The sequence below is a fragment of the Myxine glutinosa genome, chromosome 10 (genome assembly GCF_964187855.1).
Source record: "Myxine glutinosa chromosome 10, kmMyxGlut1.1, whole genome shotgun sequence".
NCBI classification, from domain to species: domain Eukaryota; kingdom Metazoa; phylum Chordata; class Myxini; order Myxiniformes; family Myxinidae; genus Myxine; species Myxine glutinosa.
In genome coordinates, this window is record NC_136270.1 from 52,494,296 (window position 1) to 52,518,559 (window position 24,264).

At 43.2% G+C, this 24,264-nt stretch overlaps 2 protein-coding genes across 7 annotated transcripts in view; one reads left to right on the forward strand and one right to left on the reverse strand.

The window, feature by feature from the left end:
* Positions 1-7,195, forward strand: part of TXNDC11 (thioredoxin domain containing 11) — a 96,167-nt gene extending 88,972 nt beyond the window's left edge. For all 6 annotated transcript variants that reach the window (XM_068127657.2, XM_068127660.2, XM_068127656.2 and 3 more), the window contains 4 exons: positions 252-367; positions 2,139-2,219; positions 5,149-5,305; positions 5,465-7,195. In XM_068127657.2, the coding sequence (XP_067983758.2) occupies positions 252-367; positions 2,139-2,219; positions 5,149-5,305; positions 5,465-5,818 (708 nt within the window). In that variant the 3' untranslated portion in view covers positions 5,819-7,195. The remainder of the gene's footprint in view (positions 1-251; positions 368-2,138; positions 2,220-5,148; positions 5,306-5,464) is intronic.
* The window catches only part of SNN (stannin), a 28,611-nt gene continuing 11,530 nt past the window's right edge, over positions 7,184-24,264 (reverse strand). Inside the window, exon 2 of the mRNA XM_068127664.2 lies at positions 7,184-9,032. Within this exon, the coding sequence (XP_067983765.1) occupies positions 8,654-8,920 (267 nt within the window). The 5' untranslated portion in view covers positions 8,921-9,032 and the 3' untranslated portion in view covers positions 7,184-8,653. The remainder of the gene's footprint in view (positions 9,033-24,264) is intronic.

The following is a 24,264-nucleotide window of genomic DNA, read 5'->3' on the forward strand; positions in this document are numbered from 1 at the left end:
CTGCACATCATCTATGTACTGCAGTTGGGTCTGGATTGCTGAGTCGGGATATCTATAGCTAGGTCGGGATTTGAACCCAGGCTGGACAGATTAGAGACGAGTGTGCATACCTCTAGTCTAGGCCATCCTGCCATCCATAGATGAATGTCTCATGTCACTCGGAGTTGTGTTTCCCTGTGGAAGTTTCTGAAAGCTTTTCCTTGCTGCTTGTGTTCTTGACAAAGCCCTGTGGTTTGATGTGCTCTGCGCAGGATGTTTTGCTCCTACACTACGCTGATTGGTGCGGTTTCTGTGCCATTTTAACCCATCTCTTCATCCAGCTTGCCACTCAACTTGCCGCAAGTAATGCGGGCATCGTGGTTGCAAGGTACACCGACCATCACCCCCTGCATCCCTCACTTTCCGGCCACTTTCCCACATATGCTGAACAATTGTGATGCGGTAAATTGGGTGTAATAGGCCAAGTAAACAACTTGTATTCTGACATTTTGTGAAATTTTGTGAAATTCTTGTACGTCATGTGCAGAGTCCATGAGCCGCCTGCGCACGACCCAGACGGATGATTCGATAACGAAAAGTGGAAATCCGAAGAAAATCGATATGGAAAAATCCCTGAGTGGTTGTTAATTTGCGTTGACGGCAAATCGCTGTTCTTACGATTCTCCGATTCTCATGTACCATACTCTGTTTTTGGAGCGTCGGTGCAGCCGGAGTACTTTCTTGGCAAGCGTTATACTGGGTGGTTTGCCATTGCCTTCCCAGCAGTGATTACCACAGGAATTTGTAATTTGGTCAGGGTGCCGGGAATAACTCGCCTAGTGAAGAACACCGTGGGATGTTTAACTGCATGATTAATCTATCTGCTCAAAAAGGTTTTGAAGCCATTGTGCAAAAAGGTTTTGAAACCATTGTCCAAAAGTTTGAAAACCATTGTCCAAAAAAGTTTTTAAACCATTGTCCAAAAAAGTTTTCAAACCATTGTCCAAAAAGTTTTCAAACCATTGTCCAAAAAAATGTTTTAAAACCATTGTCCAAAAAAGTTTAAAAACCATTGTCCAAAAAAAGTTTTGAAACCATTGTCGAAAAAGTTTTGAAACATTGTCCAAAAAAGTTTTGAAGCCATTGTGCAAAAAGGTTTATAAACCATTGTCCAAAAAAGTTAAACCACTGTCCAAAAAGGCTTTAAAACCATTGTCCAAAAAAGTTTTTAAACCATTGTCCAAAAAGCTTTAAAACCACTGCCCAAAAAAGTTTTAAAACCATTGTCCAAAAAAGTTTTTAAACCATTGTCCAAAAAAGCTTTAAAACCACTGTCCAAAAAGGCTTTAAAACCATTGTCCAAAAAAGTTTTTAAACCATTGTCCAAAAAAGCTTTAAAACCATTGTCCAAAAAAGTTTTGAAACCATTGTCCAAAAAAGTTTTGGGTAAATGTAACTTGCTGTTGCCAATCAATGCTGTGTAGGCAACAATGAACGATTTACGATTCATTGTTGCTCTCAGGTGAATCCCGTTGAACAGTGTACAAATCCCAAGTGTGGAATTCTCTGCCATGAATGGACACAGTATATCAACCTCCTTCACTCTAGTGAAGACTTTTCCGTGTTAGGAAGGTGGAACAAAGCTGGAATGGCTCCCGACTTTGACATCGGCCTCGTCTACAAGGGGGAGTCAAAGCTTTTCCTTCTCAGATGGCACCTGCAATCTGAGGGTGGGGGGAAGGGGAGAGTGAATAATATTATGACTCCCTATCATAAGTAAACTTTCAGTCGGCTTACAATTGGCTCGAATAACAATGGCAGATGCACAAGGACAGCAGCAAACTTTTCCTTCCGATGCAATCCATGGCCCGTGATGCATCCACACTTGGCTTTCCACAGCAGTCCGATAACTGCATGGAGAGACGTAGATTATTGCCCGGTGGTAACTTGGCAACTTGTATTTCTAAAATTGCATTTGCTTTCTGACATTTTGTGAAATTATTGTACGTCATGTGCAGAGAGTCTATGAGCCGCCCGCCCACTACCCAGACGGATGATTCGATAACGTAAAGTGGAAATCCTAAGAAAATCGACATGGAAAAATCCCTGAGATTGTTAATTCATTGTTTTTGTTGCCGGACTTCCCCTTTTTGCCTTAGAATCAACAGCGACATCAACGATCTCCCATGGGAGTTTGTCGTGGACTACTACCCGACACTCTTCCTCTTCCCAGCTCGCAGGTACTCCTAATTCCTACATGTAGTTTTGCTGTCCCTCTTCGCAGTTGGAACAATCGCCTTTATTTTATTACCTCCGCCACCGAAGGTAGATGGAGGTTATGTGTTCACCGCTGTCTGTCTGTCTGTTTGTGAACAAAATATCTCAAAAAGTTGTAGACGGATTTGGACTAAATTTGGCGGAGATGTAGCGTATGTGACGAGGACGGAATGGTTAGATTTTGGTGAAGATCCGGATCCGGCTAGTATAATTTTTAAAGTGATTCTTCACCATTGGAAGATAGGGCCAAAAACGATACATAGCACGATATCTCTAAAAGTTGACGGATTCCAACGAAACTTGGTGGACAGGTTGTCACAGGGAAGAATTGGTTCAATTTTGGTGAAGATCTGAATATGGATTCCGATGTGAGGATTATTTAATTTTTAAGTGATTCTTCACTATTGAGGGATTGGGTGAAGAGCGATATAGAACACATTTTTAAAAGTTATGGACGAAATATGACTAAACTTGGTGGATGAGTTGGATATGTAACAAGAACAAACCGATTAGATATTGGTTCAGGTCCGAAATCAGATCCGGCCTATCAGTGGGATAGAAACCATAAACTGTTCTGCCTGGTGGAGGTATGTGCTCCACCGAGTGCCGTTCTTGTTTTATCCGTTTTGTTCTTGTAATATCCTACGGTTCTTGCACCGTGACTAGTTTCTAACCGACGGTTAAAGGAAGGTGGTTTTCTGCCATTAATCCTTAACAGCTCATGTAGACAGTCTTGCTTTGTTCATGTGAGAGCAAAGGAGTGAGTTAATGAGGTGTTGCCTACATTCCGCCATCTCTCGGACCTTTATCTCGGGACCCACAGCACGCTCGCTGTGCCGGGACAATGTGGATCCAATTATGAGATCAATTTGGAGGACCCCACAAGGGTTTATGGCTTCCTGTCTGGCAGTGCTTTGGGTGCTTTGGCAGCTAGCCGCACAAGAAAGAAGCAAATAAAAACCTCATGCTCAGGGATCAGAAGTGGAATGTGCAGCACAGTAGTTTTATATTTGGGAGGTGCTGCACGTCAGGTAAAACATTTTCGTTTGCAGTAAAAAGTAAAGGTAATGTGATGACGAAGTTTATGGCACACCATCACAAATCTCCATGCTTCTCACCCAAAAGCAAAGTTGAAACATGGCAAACCAGGACCAGTTTAAAAGAATCTTCTATTTTGACCCGTGTGACCCTAACTCCCCACCCCCTGCAGCTTGAACCGGGGGTCAAATCCCCCAAAAAAGTTACATATTTCATGCGGTATTTTTTCTAAAGTTAAGGATACCTGCCATTTAAAGAACAGGTATCCTCAATTTCAGAAGATGTTTTCTCAGAGCCGAAAATATGGCGTCTGGTCATGAAGGAAGCTGCAGCGGACCGGACTCAGGGTTACTTTGGAATAGTGTTTCAGTGGAAAATTCTCTCGATTCACGCAAACTTGCCATGTGGCGGCAATGTTGGTTTGATACACACGAAAATTATCTTGTCAATGTTTTGGTTCATATTCTTATCGAGTACGAGGTGATTTTGAAGCACTAAAAAAAGAATGTGGAGTCCGGTATTTTGCTTTTCCTCATTTGACGTTTTCGATGAATTTGGAGCGTGCTCAGCAGACGTTGATGATCTAAAAATGACTCATGAGGATGTATAATGGTGTGAAACACGACCAGTATTCTAATCACACATTACATATTATATATATATGTATATATATTTTATATATATATATATATATATATATATATATATATATATATATATATATATATATATATATATATATATATATATATATATATAAAACTAGAGGACTAGCTCTGAGCTTGGTTCACATGGGCCTAGCTTCAAAAACAATACTCTGTCGGTACGGCATAGCGTTTCAGCAATTCCTGAAGCTTGTTTCCCAGGTAGAGTCTGTTGTTAATCAAATACAAACGCTGACGGATCGAAGTGGTCTTTGCACACACAATATTTTGAATGAGCATACATTTTGATGTTGAATTTGGTTGTTCCTAAGTTTTTCAACCACAAAGCACACGTGTAGGCAACAACGCTAAATGTTGACGATCTTTTGACAGGTCAAGGAGGTTTAAAAAAAACGACTAACGATTTCTGTGGTCAAATTTATCGACGATTCAAACAGTTAAAAGCTTGGAACATCGGCATCTTGAACGCTTGAATAACCTGTGATGAAATGCAGACGTACACGTCCAACAATGAATTGTGCAACTTTGACGTCACACAAATTGACATTTGAATAACGGAAGTGAAAGTAATCCAATTTTAAAACACGATTATCCGGCTTGTTATTCTCCCCAAAAATGTATTTTTGTGTTAATGGGTCAGGGATATCATCCTCTAAACATATCTCAAGAAATGTCATGATTGCATCCCTTTAAAAAAAAAAAAAAAACACCTTTAGAGGCCATTTTTCCCCGCAAAGCAGGGGTTGGCCTTTTTCGGGAACCATGGTTGTTGTTGTTTTTTGGTCCCCTTTTTGAAGCAATGTTTTACGGCCGGATGCCCTTCCTGACGCCAACCCTTTTTGCCGCCTTTAACGACAAACAGGGAATTACGAGTTTCCCTTTAAATTGAATGATATCACCTTTGAACACTGCAGAACACAAATCACCTTCTTTGCACTTCCAAAACCCCTTCTGTTTAGCAGCAAGTTAAATGGGGTGGTGGATAAGACTGATTCCAGAGCACTAAACATGTGGAATATTTTTTTTAATGATATAAACATGTACATGAATAGTATACAGAAGAAGCAGATGCTTTTTAATAATCTATGCCATTTGAGTTTTGGTTCAATATGAACGATTCCTGATAATGAGATGTGGAGTCCATGGTTGATAAAACATCATGCATGACCTTGTGACGTGTGGCTGGCAGGAAACACCACAGCGTTCGGTATCCGGCCGATCTGCCTTTTTCACTTCCTGACCTCATCGCATTCATCCTGGAACACTGCAGCGAATCAACCCGCCAGTTGCTTATCGGTCACAACTGCTCCCCTCGCTGCCTCGAACAGGGCTGGAATTGGGCCAACGTAAGTGTGCTTTCAATACACATTTGTGCCGAGTTCCCTTCAAAGACTCCATTCGTCTAATTGTGGTGCGAGCATGACCAACAGTGTGGCTTTGTGATAAGGTGGTTAACCTTTTTTTTGTATTACCTCATGTCCATCTTCAAAATATTTTGTTTACAGATGCAGATCAAGCTGCAGCAATTACAAAGAGAGACTGAAGCCCTGCAGGAAACCAACTTGTTGCTCAGACGTTCCAAGGCTATCTTGCACGGCCATTTGTCCACACTGAGCTTCATACGCCAGAGCTTGGCGAGGAAGAGTCGTTGGCTCATGGGGGCAAATGCTGGACTCCGGCTCCACAGAGCTCAAATCGAAACAATTATTGAACAGAAACACGACCAGACAAAGGCAGCAGAACAAAGAGTAGAGGCTTTGCACCTGGCTGCTGGCGCTCTCTCAGTGGAGAACTCGAAACTTCGAGCGAACGTGCGAAGACTTCAGCACAGGTTACGTGCTGGAACATCACGAGGATAAGAATGGACCAAAAAAAAAAAAAAAAACATTTGGAGCTTGTGAGCAAGGCTTGGCCTGTCCTAAAACGGCCAACCTTTGGGAAGATTTCTGCGGTTCCTTCTACAATATTTTTTTGCCATGGACATTGATCCCAAGTTCAATGAAGTTCACTGGATTGGTTGTTCTGTGTAAACGGTTTTCACTGTCCCTGAAATATATTTAATCACCCCAGACGAAATCCTTCGTTTATGGCCAATTCTCACCAAATTTTGGTGATTGGAAAAATCTATCCCAAACACACCATTTCTTTTGGCACTGGAAATTCTTGCAAACCAAATATTCTGCTCAACTTTTCAGCTGACTCCTTACCAGATATACCTGAGCTTGCTCCAATTCCTGCCCATTATTTCAACTGTTGCAACATTTCGAAAAACAATTCAATGGTAAAGGAAAGGGGATCATGCAGATCCTTCCAATTATCCCACTGATATAGAGTTGCTCTTAGTGATCAATAAATTGCTTATTTTAGTTGTCTCCCAAGTACGGTATGGCCGTAAAGCAAGGTCAATAGGTAACCTGTCCTCTCCCATTGGGTCAGAGCTAAGTAACAGCTCTCTATGTAATTTAACAGAAATATTTGCTGATATTACACAACTTCAGTACATACGATCATGTCCATTTCCAACATGACTGCTTTGGTTAACATTCATCAAGACCCCATGATTATCACCTAAACTCCAGACATGTCCATGACTGACTCACTAAATGTCTTGAAGCTCAACCTTTACCGGAAGCCTCAGTTATTGCCAAGAAAGGTTCTCAAAAATTGCTTTCTATTCACAGCCAAAAAAATTCACCTTAATCCAAATTTATAAACCGTCACGAGAATGTGTGGACCAACAGTTAGTCTGGACATTTAGACTTTAAGCTAAAGCTCAACATCTTAATGACAACTCCCTTTCCAGCAAATTTGGCCTGCAATGCGTTAATTTTGTTCATTGCTCCGCTGAACTTGCTGCTGTTGTTTTTCACCCATTGTTTTTAAATGGGCTAACTCACAAGGCTCGAGTTACCATTCCGTATGCTGCATAAACTTGTTTTTATTTAACCTCCCACCCATCTCCCAAATTCTAATCAAACTTACCATTTCACTTTCTATTCAGGAGAGTCCTAAACATACGGTGTTTTATGGTTTTAGGAAGAAAGGTGAGGATACAAACAGGTACCACCACATGGGGTCGGATAAAAACAAATTATGGCTGTTGACTAGTGGGTCAAGCGTCTTCAAATTCACTAACAGAAGCACGAAGTGCTCCACTTCACACTACCGCACATCGTTTTTATACCATTGTTCAAGAACGTGGTGAATGGCAATAAAAGCAAAGATGTGAGCTCGAAGTTTTATTGTTTGCATTACATTTTTATCAGCACAAAACATTCGCGTCTTTTTAATTCCGAGATTAAACGAGTGAAACGACACGGCACTTCAGCTGCGGCTCATAGCTTTACCTGGTAGGTGGCGTACAGTTTGAATGGGAAAGCAAAACCATGGGTACTCGTCGCTCTACCAAGTGATTTGTACACAACGCCACCACACCGGAAACAAGCAAGTCACAACCGCAGAAGAAACCAAAGCACAGGCAAAGACGAAAATAAATCCACACTTTAAATAACGGAGTTGACCGACAGCAGCTGAAATACCAAAACTACTGCCCAAAGAGTTAGGATCATGCAAGCCATAGCTTTCCCCATAACACCTTGTACCCACACCTACCCCTATAACCTACGCCGACACAGTATTTCTCCACAAACTTCACAGTTTAGTCACCAGCATGGCAACCTGAGCAAATTGTAAACTACTCAGTCACAGAGGATGATCCCAAACAGGTGAGAAGCACAAGCATGCCAAGTATTTTCAAATTGTCAAAAGTGCAAATGGGATATGGGATGCACGCACGCACCTGGTCGCAACAAAGTCCGATGAGCAACGCCCTTCCACCGCAGCCGTGCTCGATGCGGACGAAAGAAACCCCAGAGAGCAACGTGCAAAACGTACTAAAGACAGGCAACCAGTTAAAACTCGCATGCAATCTGCATTTGGCTTTCAGTGTATGAATCGAGTTACCTGTGGATAAAAGTCGAAATCTCATTCATTGGAAATGAAATGAATTTACCTGTGGATAAAAGTCGAAATCTCATTCAAATTACGTCCCGAGTTAAAGATTACCATCAAGAAGGATAAAACCATGTGATCCCACGAGGCAATTGTTACCTGGCTTTTCAACACCATAATTTGTTTGTTGTTTTTGTTTTGTTTTTTTACAAAAAGGCACATTACATTTACACCGAGACTCAAATGATTGGGGGGGAGGGGATATTTTCAAGCCAAAAATATACTGTTTCCTACCATCTCTTGATGCAACTAACTAGCTGTCAAGTGAGTACATTTACAAAGGAATCCATCATAGCAATTCAAGATTACAAACATTTCATGGAATTAGTGTTACACATTTGTTCAGGGAACAGGGAACATGAAAAATGATCGTTTCAACAAGCAAGGTTAAAAGCAACAAGCCACCGTGTAATTCCCACAAAACAAACCGATTATAGCAGGGCAGTTTAATTCTAATTACTTGCTGAAACTATCTTCTTCTTTTTTATACACTGACATGCTGTGAACCTGCTGGTTATGGAGATCAACACAAGAAAAAAGAAAACGGTACAAGTGGTGAAATTAAAAAAAAAAGACAACAAGAGCCATACACGGCCCCAGCTTGTAAGTTGGCACACCAAGTGCTACCCATGCTGCACACCCATCAATGCGATAGATTAACCCTCGCACCACACCGCCTCCACTTAACTCTGGGGACCATTACCAATAAGAACAGCTTTTGGATTGGTGTGTGGTGATGTCTGGACATTTATGGGGCCGGGTACGAGGAATGGATCTTTACGCACGCCGTCACCAACGATGCTCTCCTCATCTTCGGGTGTTGGGGTACCCTGCCAGATACGCAAACAACACCAACACCCGAGAAGCAAAGTTCCCAGTGCTGCCACAGCCATCATGATCACGATGACGGTGACAATACCCGTCGTGGGGCTGTGATCCAGCGTAGTCATTTTGCACGTCGCACCTCAAACCGTACAGACCGTTGAAGCAGAGCACCTTCTGTGGTGCTGGCAGTATGGTCGCGAGAAGGGCTCGGTCAGTTACTGATCACTCGCCAGCAGCCTAAGCGACACGACATTCATGGCTCGTTTGCAAATGCATCAAAAGCAACAATAAAATCTGTGCAACAACAAAAAAGGGAATAACAAGTACATGGCAAGCATCAAATATGTACACATTTCACAAATTCGGGGGAAAATAACAAAATTAAAAAGATGCCAAACACGGTTAAAGAGACAATATCAAAGGCAATCAACGAGAAGATGCGATCAATAAATGGGCGATCTACGAGAGGGTACAATAAAGAAAAGGGCGATCTACGAGAGGGTACAATAAAGAAAAGGGCAATCTATCTACGAGAGGGTACAATAAAGAAAAGGACGATCTACGAGAGGATGCTATCAATAAAAGGGCGATCTACGAGAGGGTACAATAAAGAAAAGGGCGATATATGAGAGGATACAATAAGAAAAGGGCGATTATATGAGAGGATACAATAAAAGAAGAGCGATGTATGAGGATACAATAAAAGAAGAGCGATATACGAGAGGATACAATAAAAAGAGCGATATATGAGAGGATACAATAAAAGAAGAGCGATATATGAGAGGATACAATAAAAGAAGTGATATACGAGAGGATACTGTTGTGGTTTTGGAATAAAGGATAATTCCCCCTCGTAGGTAGACGCACCACAACATGAAGCCTCACGATAGTTCAGTTATTTATTAGTGAATAAGCGTAGTCCTTTCCTGTGTTTAGTTTTGCGTTGAGCAGGCCCGTGAGTAGGGCAGTTCTTTTGGCACTAGCATGCCACGTGGCAGGCCTGAACAAGTCTAGCGAGGCCGAAGGGAGGAGCTGCAGGAGGAGTGGCCGGTAAGCAATGAGCCGCCAATCAGGGCTCGAGGGGAGTGGCTAACCACGGCAACGGGAGGCGTAGCCTGGAACATTCGGGTAAGGTCGGGGCGGAGCCATAAAACCTTGCTCCGAGTCTCCCCCACTGCAGTTGAGATGAGACGAGAGAAGAGGTGAGAAGAGTTCTGAGTCAGAGTCGTGTGCACATCAGTCAGAGCCGGAGAGTATCGTGAGTTCAAGTGCTGAGTTACAGTTCCCTGTGAGACGGGTTCGGGTTCCCTGTGGGAGCGAGTTGGGTTGAGCTTGAGCATGCACGAGAATGCACCGTGGAACGAGTGCATTGAATTGCGGTGATCGAGATTGCACACAAACTTTCCCCGCGCCCCGTGCCCTGCGCTGTATTAATCGTGCGCTCGAGAGGACAACCCGAGGCGGGCCACAGACGCGCGATCTCCTCCTGCCTGCCTTCGCCTGCATACGTGCCGTGACCGCCAGAAAGCCACGCCGGGTGAGCTGTTCCGGAGCGACCGACGGCAAAGCGCGTCTGGTGTGCGAACATTCTTCCTCCATCTCCCCGTATGCATGAGTGGGCCCTGTCTGGGGATAAGTTAAGATCGATTCAGCTTCTGCTCTGTGTCCCCTTTCCTTCATCCTGATCATTGCAAATAATAATAAAGTGTTATTCCTTTGATTTGACCGTTCGTTCCTTCCATCAATTGGCTTCGCATGGTACGAATAGAACCGCTCGAATCGGGTTCCATAAAAGTAACGGCACGAGTCACGTGATACGCATACCGCTCGGCGTACTCGATTAAGCGTGGTCTTGTGCGAGGCTCGGTCCCCGCTTTCATGGCAGCGTGGGTTAAAGGTACGTGCGACGTTGACCCGATACCCTTTTTCACGTTTGCTCCGGAAGTGGCGCTTCGGCCTCACGGACCCGAAGACCCAGGGGGAAAAGGGGTTTAACCCCCCCCCCCCCCTTTGTAATGGGAACGGGCTTCGGGAGATCCGCAACAATACAATAAAAGAAGAGCGATATACGAAAAGCTACAATAAAAGAAGAGCGATATACGAGAGGATACAATAAAAGAAGAGCGATATACGAGAGGATACAATAAAAGAAGAGCGATATACGAGAGGATACAATAAAAGAAGAGCGATATACGAGAGGATACAATAAAAGAAGAGCGATAAAAGAAGAGCGATATACGAGAGGATACAATAAAGAAAAATGCGATATATGAGAGGATACACAAAAGAGAAGAGCGATATATGAGAGGATCCAATAAAAGAAGAGCGATATATGAGAGGATACACTAAAGAGAAGAGCGATATATGAGAGGATACAATAAAAAGGGTGATATACGAGAGGGTACAATAAAGAAAAGGGCGATCTACAATATGCTACAATTGAGAAGATAACGACACTTGTTGGAGTGCATACCTCTGCCAGAGGCTGAACAGTTTATGTTTTGTATCCCACTGACAAGCCAGATCTGCATCAGGACCTCAACCAAAATCTAATCAGATTGGTCTTGTCACCTATGCAACTCATCCACCAGGTTTTTGCCACAACCTATCCATACATTTTTGAAATACTGTTTTTGGACCTCTCAATTGTGAAGAATCATTAAAAATTAGAGGATCCAAATCTTCACCAAAAGCTAATAAATTTGGCCTGGACACACACATCCTGCCCACCAAGTTTCATCTGAATCATTGTCAATAACTTTTTGAGATATCCTGCAGACAGACAGGGATGAAAAACTCTGTCCACCTTCTACAAGAGGATGCATTCAGTGGCAGAAGTAAGAAGCAATCTACAAGAGGGATATAATCAATGCGAGCTGCAAGAGGGATAGAATCCAAGGCGATTTACGAGATGATACACTCAGGGATGAGATAAGTCAACATAATTAAAGGTGATTTGAGATACAATAATTAGGATCACGCCAAAAGGGATGCAAGACTATTGCAAAAGGGATGCGAGACTATTGCAAAAGGGATGCGAGACTATTGCAAAAGGGATGCGAGACTATTGCAAAAGGGATGCGAGACTATTGCAATGCCCCTGTCTGTACAAGTATGTCCAAATCTATACTTTTTCGCTTTAAAAATAGTTCTCTTCATCCATTTGGCCGATCAATGTAAAATATAAACATAGGAGGGAATGGACTCCCCATGGAGTCTGAAACTGTTCAACCAACAAACTTGAAACTTTGCATGTCATCAGCTCCCCATCATAGGGTGATAACAATGATGCCATTGGTGAAGTGGTGTTCAAGCCATAATTGGTTGAATTGAAATCAATCAGAAAATCTATTCTGAAACTTCATTTATATGATGAATGACCCAATGTGAATGAATAATTAATTTTGTGATGTTCATAACCGATGCAAATAAGCTGTATGACGTAATAGGGTATTTTTTGTTTGTTTGTTTTTGGTATAATTTGTCTCAGCTCATATGAGAGCTAACACATAACATAATAAAGGGAATGGGAGAGAGGGAAGTACAACAACAGTAGGGAACAGGGACATCTGAAAGAGAGGGGGCTGGGGCGGGGTACACGGGATAAACAAGATGGACACTACAGGGACTTTCAGGAAAGAAAACGGAATTTGAAGGAGGTGGGTTTGGGGTGGATTAATGGGGGCAGAAAAGATCAAGGGTTTGGATGGGGGAAGATGAGAGATGGTGGTGAACAGCTGCTTTGAAGACCTGGAGGGAGGAGTGGGATTGAAGGGAGTGAGGGAGTTTGTTCCAGAGGCGGGAGAAAAGAGGAATGAACGAGTGAAGGTGAATAGAGTCTTGATTTTGGCGGTTTCACCAGAAGAGGGTTGCTGGCAGATCGTGTGCTTTCTGCAGGAATATTTGGAAGACAGAGCACGGGGAGCTAGGCCAGAGAAGAGTCGGTCGTAGAAAGAAAGACCACCAACCTGCCTGCGGTGAGAATGAAAGGCCCCCAGAATCAGCTTCATCGCGGGAGATTCCAATGATTCTAAAGGCCTTGGTTTCTACAGCGTGAAGTCGAGCTAGGTGTGAGGTAGGAGGACCAACCCACAGGGGAGCGCAGTATTCCGTTGAGCTGTGGATGAAAGCTTTGTATGTGGTGAGGAGCTCAGGTGTGCCAAGGAAGGACTTCACACGACAGAGGATGCCAAGTCGGTAACTGGCTTTGGATGCCAGCTTGGAAATATGGCGTTCCCAGGAAAGATTATGGCAGATAGTGAGACCCAAAAGCTTGAGTGACAGAACATTGAGAAAGTGGATGGGAGAGTTTTCCAGACGATCTTTTCAGAGACAAGGTGAGAGTGTGAGATTTTAGGATTGAAAGACATGTTCCATGTGTTTGACCAGTTTGTAATTTTATCCAGGTCTGTAGATTGAAGAGGCTGCCGCCTGCCGAACTGAGGGATGATATATGGAGCGGCAGAGGGTGGAGTCATCAGCAAAAAGATAGGACTTTGAGTCAGAGAGATCATTGATGAAGATTAGAAAAAGCACATAGCCCAGAGGAACTCAAGCCTGGACAGGAAGAGATGAGGGGATTCCATTTTGAGCCACATGTTGGAGGTGCATGGATGATATGGGCCATAATAGTCGCGTGTTTTTGTTCAAAATTAATGCGTAGAGCGAGACTATGCGGTTGTACGAGTGTTATATTTATGAAAGCGATTTATGATATCAGAATAATTCAAGACTAGTTATGATTTCAATACAATTATTGGCGTTAGTAGTGTTACGGATTCGTCACTTCCGTTGTTGTGGTTCTCATCCACTGTAAACATTTTTGGTTGCATGTACTATTATTGTTATCGTTTAAGTGAAATAGAGATTACTGTTTTTAAAAGGTAAAAAAAGTTTGTGTTTTAAAAGAAACCGGAAACCGGATCGGGAACCGGACGAAGGGAAAGAAAAAAATAGGAAGAAGAGGCGGAGCGAGTAAGGTCAAGAAGGAGCCGAGCTGCCTTGAGGTCTGGAGCAAACGCTGGCGAACGGGGGTCACGAGCGAACTTTGGGGTTTCCTGGGAAAGGGATTCCTGCAACAGAGTTGTTATCGCTGTGACAGATAAACCTGCGTGACAGGTTTTGCGGTCGATTTCCGAAGAGAATCATTGCAGTACCGTTACGTCTCGAGTACGGGCCGTTGGCCATTTTGCCTCGCGCACGATTTCGGATCGCTCCAGGCTTTTCACCTCGCTTCAACCTTTTCACCACATCGACGTTAATCTGGTGTGTGTAACGTGGATTTTGAGTGGGAATTTGCGGTTCGCCGATTGGGAGCCGTTGAACGTCCATACCCGAAGGTGTGATTTCCCAGTCGCCTCTTGGGAGTACCTTTGCCCATGTGACTGTCAACCGAACGGATTCTGGTCTCGATACAACATCGTTCTGACGATCGTTGGAGCATGGATCGACTTTGGTTTGAAGCTGGGACAGAGACATTGGGAATGTTCTTTTCGCTCACTTGGAGCACAGCGAGTTATATTGTACGAAACTGATGGTACCATCATGGGAATGATATATTGGTTGTACAATTGATTACTATTGTTTTTGTACTGTTATTCTTGTGACCTTAATACAATACTTGTTTGTTGGTAACAATTGGTGTGGTTTCACCATTGATCTTTGACACACAGAATAACACATCTTTCTGCCGTGACTCCTCTCGGGGCTCGGAGGTACAACGTGACCGGGGTTTGGGGAGGAGCACGTAACAGTAGTTAATAGTACAGTTAATCCTGTTAAAGTGGATTATGTGGCAATTTATTTCTACATTATTGAAAAAGCGCTAAATTACTTGTCCTCTTGTTACCCATTTCAGACAAATGCCGAGAGACTGCACGGAGACAATCAAGTTTTAACATAAAATTTCTCATTTACAATTTGAATTTGAAATTACACAATTTAATGGCCCAGGATTTTTATGGATTCTGATGTGTTGCGCTCTTTACAGAGCGTTGGTGCTGCCGAAGCAATTTATTGGCCAAAGTTATACTGGTTGGTTGCCCACGCCTTCCAGCGTTGTTTGTCCTTGCTCTATCTTTTTAAATGCTGAACATCATGCAAGGAAGCAGAACGTACAATGTTTAACGTCTTTGGTACAACTCGGACATGGTTTGGCCCACTGACCCCCTAGACTCAAAGTGGACGCTCTAACCATTATGCCTGGTAATGAACCAGAGTAGTCTGCAAAATTTCTCCTCTACCCCATTCAATTACGACCGCCTCGCCAAGCACAGTTTTAGAATCCTTGGTTGTACTCTTGTATAGCCAAGACCAATTGTGCTCCACTACGCTCGGCTCTAAGGTTGGGATCGGCCAGCGCATTGCTACCGCTCCTCACGCTGCGAGCCCCAGCTTCACTGACTGCACAAAAAATGTGGCCGTGGCCCTCAGATTTATCTTTGTTTTCCAGAAAAAATTCCTCGTCTCAACATGTTTTGAAAACAAATGGAAACTGCATTCTTGTTCATCCATGGGTACCAAAAATAAAAGTTATAAGAATCTTACAAGCACAACCTTGGACACAGAAGGGATGGCATTTTCAAACTGTTAAAGCCATTGGGCCCATTTGTTTTTTTAACTCATCAACTCTCGTGCGCAGATGGGAACTAGAAGCCAACAAAAACGCGAGTGTAAAACAGGCCTTCACCTGTACAAATGGACTTGCTTGGGGCTACCATAAAGGATTTTTAACATGTCTTCCTTTACTGAAAATTTCAAATCAATTTAACTATCAAGTTATTGACCACTCCGTTTTGAAAGGCACTGCCATGCAAACACTTCTCCAAACATGCGGCTTTGTCAAAAAAAGTTTTCAAAATAAATTGTAATATGAAAAAGTGTGCCCAAGCTATATTTGCTATAATGTGGTGGAAAAAAATAAAATAAAAAAACAACCAAACAAGTACAGATACAGTCACATGAAAAAGTCACATTAGTCACGTCAAGTCAAGAAAAAGTCAGTTACAGTCACATGAAAAAGTACATGAAAAAGTAAGTACAACCCATGTAAAGTTTTTACTTTTTCAACATATTTCAACATACAGCTATTTGATATTCATTTCAACAATATTGATAGATAAAGGTGATATAATATAACAAATATCATGAAACATTTACATTTTGTAGTCCATTGTATAATTTAAATAAACATAAATGCAAATTTCACATGTGGAAAAAGTAAGTACACCCTTGGCTCTAATGGGTGGTATTGCTCCCTTTGGCAGAAACAACCTCAAGTAGGTGTTTCTTATAACTACCAGTCTGACATCGACTGGGAGAAATTTTTGCCCACTCCTCCATGCAGAATTCTTTCGGCTGTGCGATGTTTGAGGGGTTTCTTGCATGCACAGCTCGTTTCAAATCCCCCACAACATCTCGATGGGATTTAGATCCGGGCTTTGACTTGGCCATTCCAGAACCCTTTCATTTCCTTCTTTTCAGCCATTCCTTGGTGGATTTACTGGTATGTTTAGGGTCATTGTCATGTTGCAAGGTCCACCTTCGGTTGAGCTTCAACTTTCCGACAGATGGCCTCACATTATCCTCAAGCACCCTCTCATACAATGAAGAATTAATAGTGGATTATATGGTGGTGAGCTGCTCAGGCCCTGATGCAGCAAAGCTGCCCCAAACCATAATATTTCCACCACCATGCTTTACAGTTGGTATCAGGTTATTGTGGTCAAATGTTGTCTTTGGTTTTCACCAAACATGTCTTCTGGTACTGTGGCCAAATAGCTCTACCTTTGACTCATCTGCCCAGAGCACATTGTTCCAGAAGTGCGGGTCTTTGCCGAGGTGTTCATTGGCAAACTTTAGTCTTGCCCTGATGTTCTTTCTGGACAGCAAAGGTTTCCTCCTGGCACACCTCCCATGTAGATCAAATTTGTGCAGCCTCTTTCTATTGGTAGACTCATGCACTTTGACATCAACAGTGGCAAGAGCTACCTGTAGGTTCCGCGATGACATTCTGGGGTTCTTAGAGACTTCTTTCAGCATCTTGCCGTCTGCTCTCGGGCTGAACTTGCTGGGGCGGCCTGGCCTGAACAAGTTGGTAGTTGTTTGGAATCTTCTCCACTTGTAGATGATCTTCCGGACAGTCGAATGATTGATTTCAAATTGTTTGGAGATCTTTTTAAATCCCTTCCCAGACTCGTAGGCATCTATAACCTTCTTTCTGAAGGCCTCAGAGAGCTCTTTTGATCTAGGCATGGTGACGCCGCACACTTCAACAACAAAGAGCAAACCAAACTAAATGTCTGACGTTTAAATAAGACAGGCTCCTCCAAGATCCTCTCTAACGATGTTCTAATCATTTGCACATGAGCTGGTGCACCTGATTCTAATTTTAGGTATTTGAAGTAGTGATAAATGTAGGGGTGTACTTACTTTTTCACGTGACTGTACATTCAAAGTACACCACCCCCATGCCAAATAAATAAATAACATCCTCCAGTGCATAGAGATGGTATTGGGAGGGAGAGGTGTGTGTACAATAATTGATTGATCAATTGTGAAATTAAAATAAATATATAGTAATCGTAAAATAACTAATCTCTTAATCAATTGGTTAATAGCATACCTAAACCACCAGTGTTTCATCCGAATCTCTAACTTTTTGAAAACTAATTAAATAATTGATGAATCAAAAATTAAATAATCAATTGACTAATAAATGGATAATTAATTGATCAATAAATCCAAAATATCCTTTAGAGCCACGTCACTTGGTCTTTGTCATGTCCAAACATCAGCTTGCTAACTCAAAAGATCCCCGAGATATTGCCAAGATGATATTGTACTTAATCGATAATAATCAAGTAATTAATCAAGTGCACATGTTCTACGTGCACACCAATAGGAAAAAAACCAAAAAAAATACTGTTTTTGCCAAAGCAAGTGCTCACTGTTGTGCCAAAATTTCAGTTGTGTCACTTCATTGTGGGGGTACAAAAATAGATAAATAAATAAAGGAACCAAAATAAACTTTTACAAGCCATTCTAGTTAAACCAAAGTGCAAGGAATCAAGCAATTACATTAGTTTTGAAGACTGCAGTAAATGCAGAGGTCAGAGTGAATTCATTCTAACCCACCAGACTATAACCATCCGTACCCAAAAACACCCAACCCACCCTCTTCCCATCCCTCTCCCTCTGCCCCACCCCCCAAAAAAACCCAACCCAAGCAAACACCACAACTACAACCTCCAAACCAAAAACAATCTTAATCTCATCTCTTAATTTTTTACTTTTTGGGATTATAAATGGTGAATTCAACAGCGCACCACACCTCTGGCCGAGCATATCTTGGGAAGCACAGACCTATCTGTCTAACACCTGCTGCTCAAGGCCTAACATAATGCAGCAGTTGAAATACCGCATATATATATATATATATATATATATATATATATATATATATATATATATATATATATATATATATATATATATACAGTGGAACCTTGACTTACAAGTGCCCCAACTTACGAGTTTTTCGAGATACGAGCCGTCGCTCCGGCGGTTTATTGCTTTGAGATGCGAGCCGAGATCCGAGTTACGAGCTTTCGCCACCCGGTCACGTGGTTATCTTGCCGTTCAAGTACAGTATCTCTGTCGTATAGCGCTGCATTTTAGTTTTCGCATTTCGGTTATTTTGAGTTTACGCCGCCAGGTGGGTTCCAGTCACGTGGTTATCTTGCCGTGCACGTACAGTACGTATCTCTGTCGTATAGCGCTGCATTTTTTTTTTCGCATTTTGGTTATTTCGAGTTCACGCCGCCAGGTGGGTTCTGGTCACGTGGTTATCTTGCCGTGCAAGTACAGTACGTATCTCTGTCGTATAGCGCTGCATTTTTTTTCTTCGCATTTTGGTTATTTCGAGTTCACGCCGCCAGGTGGGTTCTGGTCACGTGGTTATCTTGCCGTGCACGTACAGTACGTATCTCTGTCGTATAGCGCTGCATTTTTTTTTCGCATTTTGGTTATTTCGAGTTCACGCCGCCAGGTGGGTTCTGGTCACGTGGTTATCTTGCCGTGCACGTACAGTACGTATCTCTGTCGTATAGCGCTGCATTTTTTTTTTCGCATTTTGGTTATTTCGAGTTCACGCCGCCAGGTGGGTTCTGGTCACGTGGTTATCTTGCCGTGCAAGTACAGTACGTATCTCTGTCGTACAGGGCTGCATTTTTTTTTTCGCATTTTGGTTATTTCGGAAAATTTCTTAGTTTTAACCATGGGGCCTAAGAAAGTGAGTGGCAAGTGCAGTGCTGAGAAGAAGAAGAGGATGATGTGCTTGGATATAAAACACGCAATCGTCGAAAAACATGAGCGAGGTGTCGAGGAGGACGTATATAACGGCAGAGGAGAAGAGCATGCCAGGCCACAACTTGTTCAGAATGCCGGCGATAGCTCGCCTTCTCTTTGTGGAAAACACGGTGAGATCCTTAACATCCAACAACTAATGGGACGCAAACGGGGCGCCCAGTTTAGCGGTACACACATTGATGAATCACCCTGCCTGTGATTCACCCATGACAAGTTATAGCTGGGTCGGGATTCAAACCCAGGCTGGACAGTTTAGACTTTAGAGTCAAGTGTGCGTACCTCCAGTCCAGGCCATCCTGCCAACTTGTATGCTGCATACAGGTGAAATATAAAGCGCGAGATATTTTTATATATACTGTATATTTAAAAAAAAATTGGTGTGGTTTTTGGCGGGCTGGAACGGATTAATAGCATTTCAATGCATTTCAATGGGGAAATTTGATTTGAGATACGAGCAATTTGAGTTACGAGCTCGGTCACGGAACGAATTAAACTCGTAAGTCAAGGTTCCACTGTATATATATATATATATATATATATATATATATATATATAGCGGATATGAGGACTATTTTTTTTTATTGTGTGTATTATTATTATTGTTATTCTGCGCCTCCTGCCTCCGGAGCTGTGTAAAGGTCAAAGGGCGTCCCATAATTAGTCCATAAAGCATCCACACCACAGTTGATCATAGACTACCCCTGTTCGATAGCTTATATCTTATTATGTGTTTTAGGGTAAGGCTGTGTCTCCCATTAATTGAAATACTCCATTGCACCAGTGAAAGATAGATTCCCTTCATTCCCATTCCCCCTTTTCGTCAATTGCCATTCGCATTGCCAACTGCATTTTGGGCGGTTTTCCCTTCATCCGCCATTGACCACGAGGCAGGGTTGGGGAAGAAAGGCGGGTCCCCACCTCGTCATAGAGGGGAGGAGCGAGTCAGCCCCACTCAACCACGAACAAGGGGTTGGACTTGGAGAGGGTGTGGAGAGAAACATCGAGGAGGTTCGCGAAGGTTGAGGGGCGGGGCCTATATAACCCGCAGGCAGGGCGTTCCCAAGGCAGACAAGGGAGATGAGCTTTGACGACAGAGACGAGAAGAAGTCCAGGGTTGAACTGCAGCTCGAGCCACCGAAACTGCACTCACTGCAGCTCGAGCCACTGAAACTGCATTTGCTGCAGCTGGAGCCACCGAAACTGCAGCCACAGCAGCGTGAGGCCTGGACGGCAGTTTGGAGCAGGGCCGCGAAGGAGCGGCGGCTGCCCACGAGTCGATCAGCTGCAGAACTAGTTGGACCTCCCTATCCCGCCAGCCACCCACCTACCATCCCTATCATCATTCCCCGTGTAAGTGTGCTCGTAGTCTGTCTTTTGTCTTGTCCCTGGGTAGTAACAATAAGTCTGTATAAGCTAGTATTTTCACTGTGTCACCTGCGTCTCATGTGCTTGTAAATAAACGTGACTGCTGTCTTTTTGCTTACTAGGGCATGCCCGTACTATATATATATCTAAAATTATATCCCCCCCCTCTATTTACATGAAATGGTTTGGTCCATTCGCAAAGCCAAAGCGAACGGCTTGCGAGTACGGTGACAATCCCCCCCCTCTATTTACATGAAATGGTTTGGTCCATTCGCAAAGCCAAAGCGAACGGCTTGCGAGTACGGTAGAACCCCCCCCTCTATTTACATGAAATGGTTTGGTCCATTCGCAAAGCCAAAGCGAACGGCTAAATCGCCATAGCTCGGTAGCTCGCTGCTCTGATTGGTCGAATCGTTTTTTGGACATAGCTCGGTAACTACTTGTCCGATTAATATGAAACCTTGAAAAGGCACATCCTCGGGTCCCCAGCAATATACCTGGCAAGTTTCAAGTATATCGGACCGGTAGTTGTCGAGAAACAGCGGTCGCATACACACAGAGATTACTGGAATTATAGATAGATGTGTGTGAATAGTAAATAAATTTAGTAGTATTTCCAAACCTTTCTTTGCCTTCGTTTTCCTCTTTGCATTCGGTCGCTTTAGAGTTTTCCCGATTGAATAGCGGTGGCGCGATCCGGCCAAAGTTTGGAGCAAATCGGGTATTAGTCGGGGAATAACTGTTCGGTCGCGGTAATACCAACCGCTCGGTAAATAACATCTTTAACCGCGTCCGTAACAATATATATATATATATATATATATATATATATATATATATATATATATATATATATATATATATATAATAATAGCCGTCGATGATTCTGTCTGTCTGTCTGTTGGGCATCTGTCCGGGGTGTGGCTTACTCTGTTTGCAGAGTAGCTCCACCCATAGTTCCACCCATTCTGTGAGTGGCTTCATATAATTATAAACAAAAAATATCCACCATTTTATTAACTCGCATAGCTTTGAGGCCTGTTTTGTAGGCCCGTGGTGTCTTGCTCTCTCTCCCAGTTTTATTTCAAATCAAATTCGATATATCAATTCATTTTTCACAGTCGCTAACATAGTTTTAGACTCAGTTGAAAAAAAACGGGAAGAAAATCCAATGAAAGTTGCCGTTTATAGAACGAAATGAATTCTCAAACGCCTGTAACTTCAAGGCCATTGAGTCTCTCTCACGCCTTTATCTCCAATCTAACTCACCATATGATTTCATTTTTATCGATGGTTTTGGACTCGGTGTCAGCAACGCGGGAAAATGCAGATATATTTTTAAAAATACACCATATCACCGCCAACAACTGCCCAACCGCCAACAACCGCCCAATATGTATCATACACCGCCCAACATGTATCATACACCGCCCAACATGTATCATACACCGCCCAACATGTATCATACACCGCCCAACATGACAGACGGCAACATGTCGACATTATCGCTTTTTCTTTAAACCGAGTGAACCGAGCCGAACCGAATGAATTCACCGTTTACTTTTGATGACAGTCGTCACAAAACGACATATATTTCTTCGATTTTATTTCATTCAACATTATTAGCCGGAAGTAAAATATGGTTCAGGAAATTACCGAGATATATTTCTTCGTTTATTTATTAGTTATTTGTGCATACACTTTAAATAGGTTTATTTGAAATCTTTAATTTTCACAATGTAATATATTTGTCATTTGATGATGACGAGACACTTCCTCTTGACTCATGACAATTCATGCGTTGTATGGAAACTTCCATTTCCAAAATGAATGACAGTCGATGAAGAACGACTCGGTGTCAGCAACGCGGGAAAATGCAGAGATATATTTTTAAAAATACACCATATCACCGCCCAACACCGCCCTAGAGCCAACAAGTATCATACACCGCCCAACATGACACAGACAGCAACATGTCGACATGATCGCTTTTTCTTTAAACCGAGTGAACCGAGCCGAACCGAATACACCGAGTGAATTCACCGAGCGAATTTCATCCAATTCCACCGAGTTTCATGAAATTACCGAGAGATATTTCTTCGTTTTTATTTTATTCGTTACCAGCAGAAGTACCCAGCGTTGCCGGGCGGGGGAGGGGGGAAGGGCACGTACACTTTAAACATGTATATACATGTGGGATGTGGGATATATACATGTGGGACATGTGTACATGTGTGTGTGTGTACATGTGTGTGTACGTGTGTGTACGTGTGTGTGTGTGTGTACGTGTGTGTGTGTGTGTACGTGTGTGTGTGTGTACGTGTGTGTACGTGTAGGCTAACCCACGCTCTAGCAGGGAAAATGGCCTTAAAATGCATGTTGTTGTTGTATGTGTATATATATATTGTTATGAATTTGGTAATGCAACATCTAGAGCTAGGTAGATCTGAATAGGTAGGTATACGGCTGTCGTGACAGGGACTCTACATGTAATAAGTTCTTGATGTTTAGGCGTTTGTCGGGGTAAGATGTATGAGTGTGGATCTACCTGGAGATTCGAGTGTTAAATAGTGAGGGATTAATGGTAACGCCCTGTGAGTATCACCTAGTAATCAAACCTTTGTCCTTTATGGCACTGCAAACCACATAAACATTAGTTAGGTCCTTAGCGCAACATTAAATAATCCCCTTTCCCTGACAAGGACTTCGTATTAAATTGACAGGAAACCACGCCAAAAACACCACCACAATTGGCCGCCACCGTGTACACCTCCCAAGGCCTACAAACCGGGCCGGCACGTGTTATGCCAGGACCGCAGGGTCGCGTAACGGGGGAGATGTTAGGAGTCGCATGCCCCAGAGGGCGTGACCGGCGAGTTGGGACCATATGATTGGCTGAGGAGTGCGCGAATGTGACGTCATCGGGGAGAGATATATGCGACGGTCGGACGCCATTTTCACCAGTTTTGCGATCTGATCTCGAGTCGTCCCAGTTCGTTGAACAGTTGAGGAGAGCGTCCCAGTTCGGTACCGGAGTGGCAGTTGAGAGAAGTGAGAGCTCGTGGCAGTTGACGGTTCGTGCCATTTTCTACAGTTCGTGACCACAGCTCGTTGCAGTTGGCAGTTGGCACTCGGCACTCAGCAGTTGGCAGTTGGCACTTGGTTTTTGGTTGCTTCGTGCAGCCCTGCGTTGGACCGACGAGGCCTGGTGGCGCTTGGAGGCGGAGGCAGAGGGCCGTGGAACTTGGAGCGAGGTGTGCGATCGGGCCGAAAGGAGCGGTGTTGGACGGCAGCCACAAGGACGACAAAGACAGATAAGCCCGAATCCGCGTACACTGTACACGACGTGACTTGTTATTTTCGTATTAATCTCCCTCGTTTTGTGTTTGATATCAGTCGTGTGGGGACGTCCCGATTTAGTTATTAGTATTACCGGCGCGTGCTTTTTCACTGGCTTTACTTTTAATAATAAATCCTTATATTATTTTCTGTACATATTTGAACGCAGTTTCCTGGGTGTTTCATTTTAATAGATAAGGCTGCGGAGCCTTCGCTGCGTCCCGCCATTTCGCGCGTTGGTGTTGAACGTGAGTCCGCCATTGAGTGTTCGCCTCGGGAGTTAAAGTCTCGCAATCGGTCATCCGTAACGGTGGTGTTAATCACGGTTACGCGACAAGTGGTGTCAGGAGTGTAGGATTCGAATCCGTCGGACAAATTTTTTTGTCCGCGGCGAGAC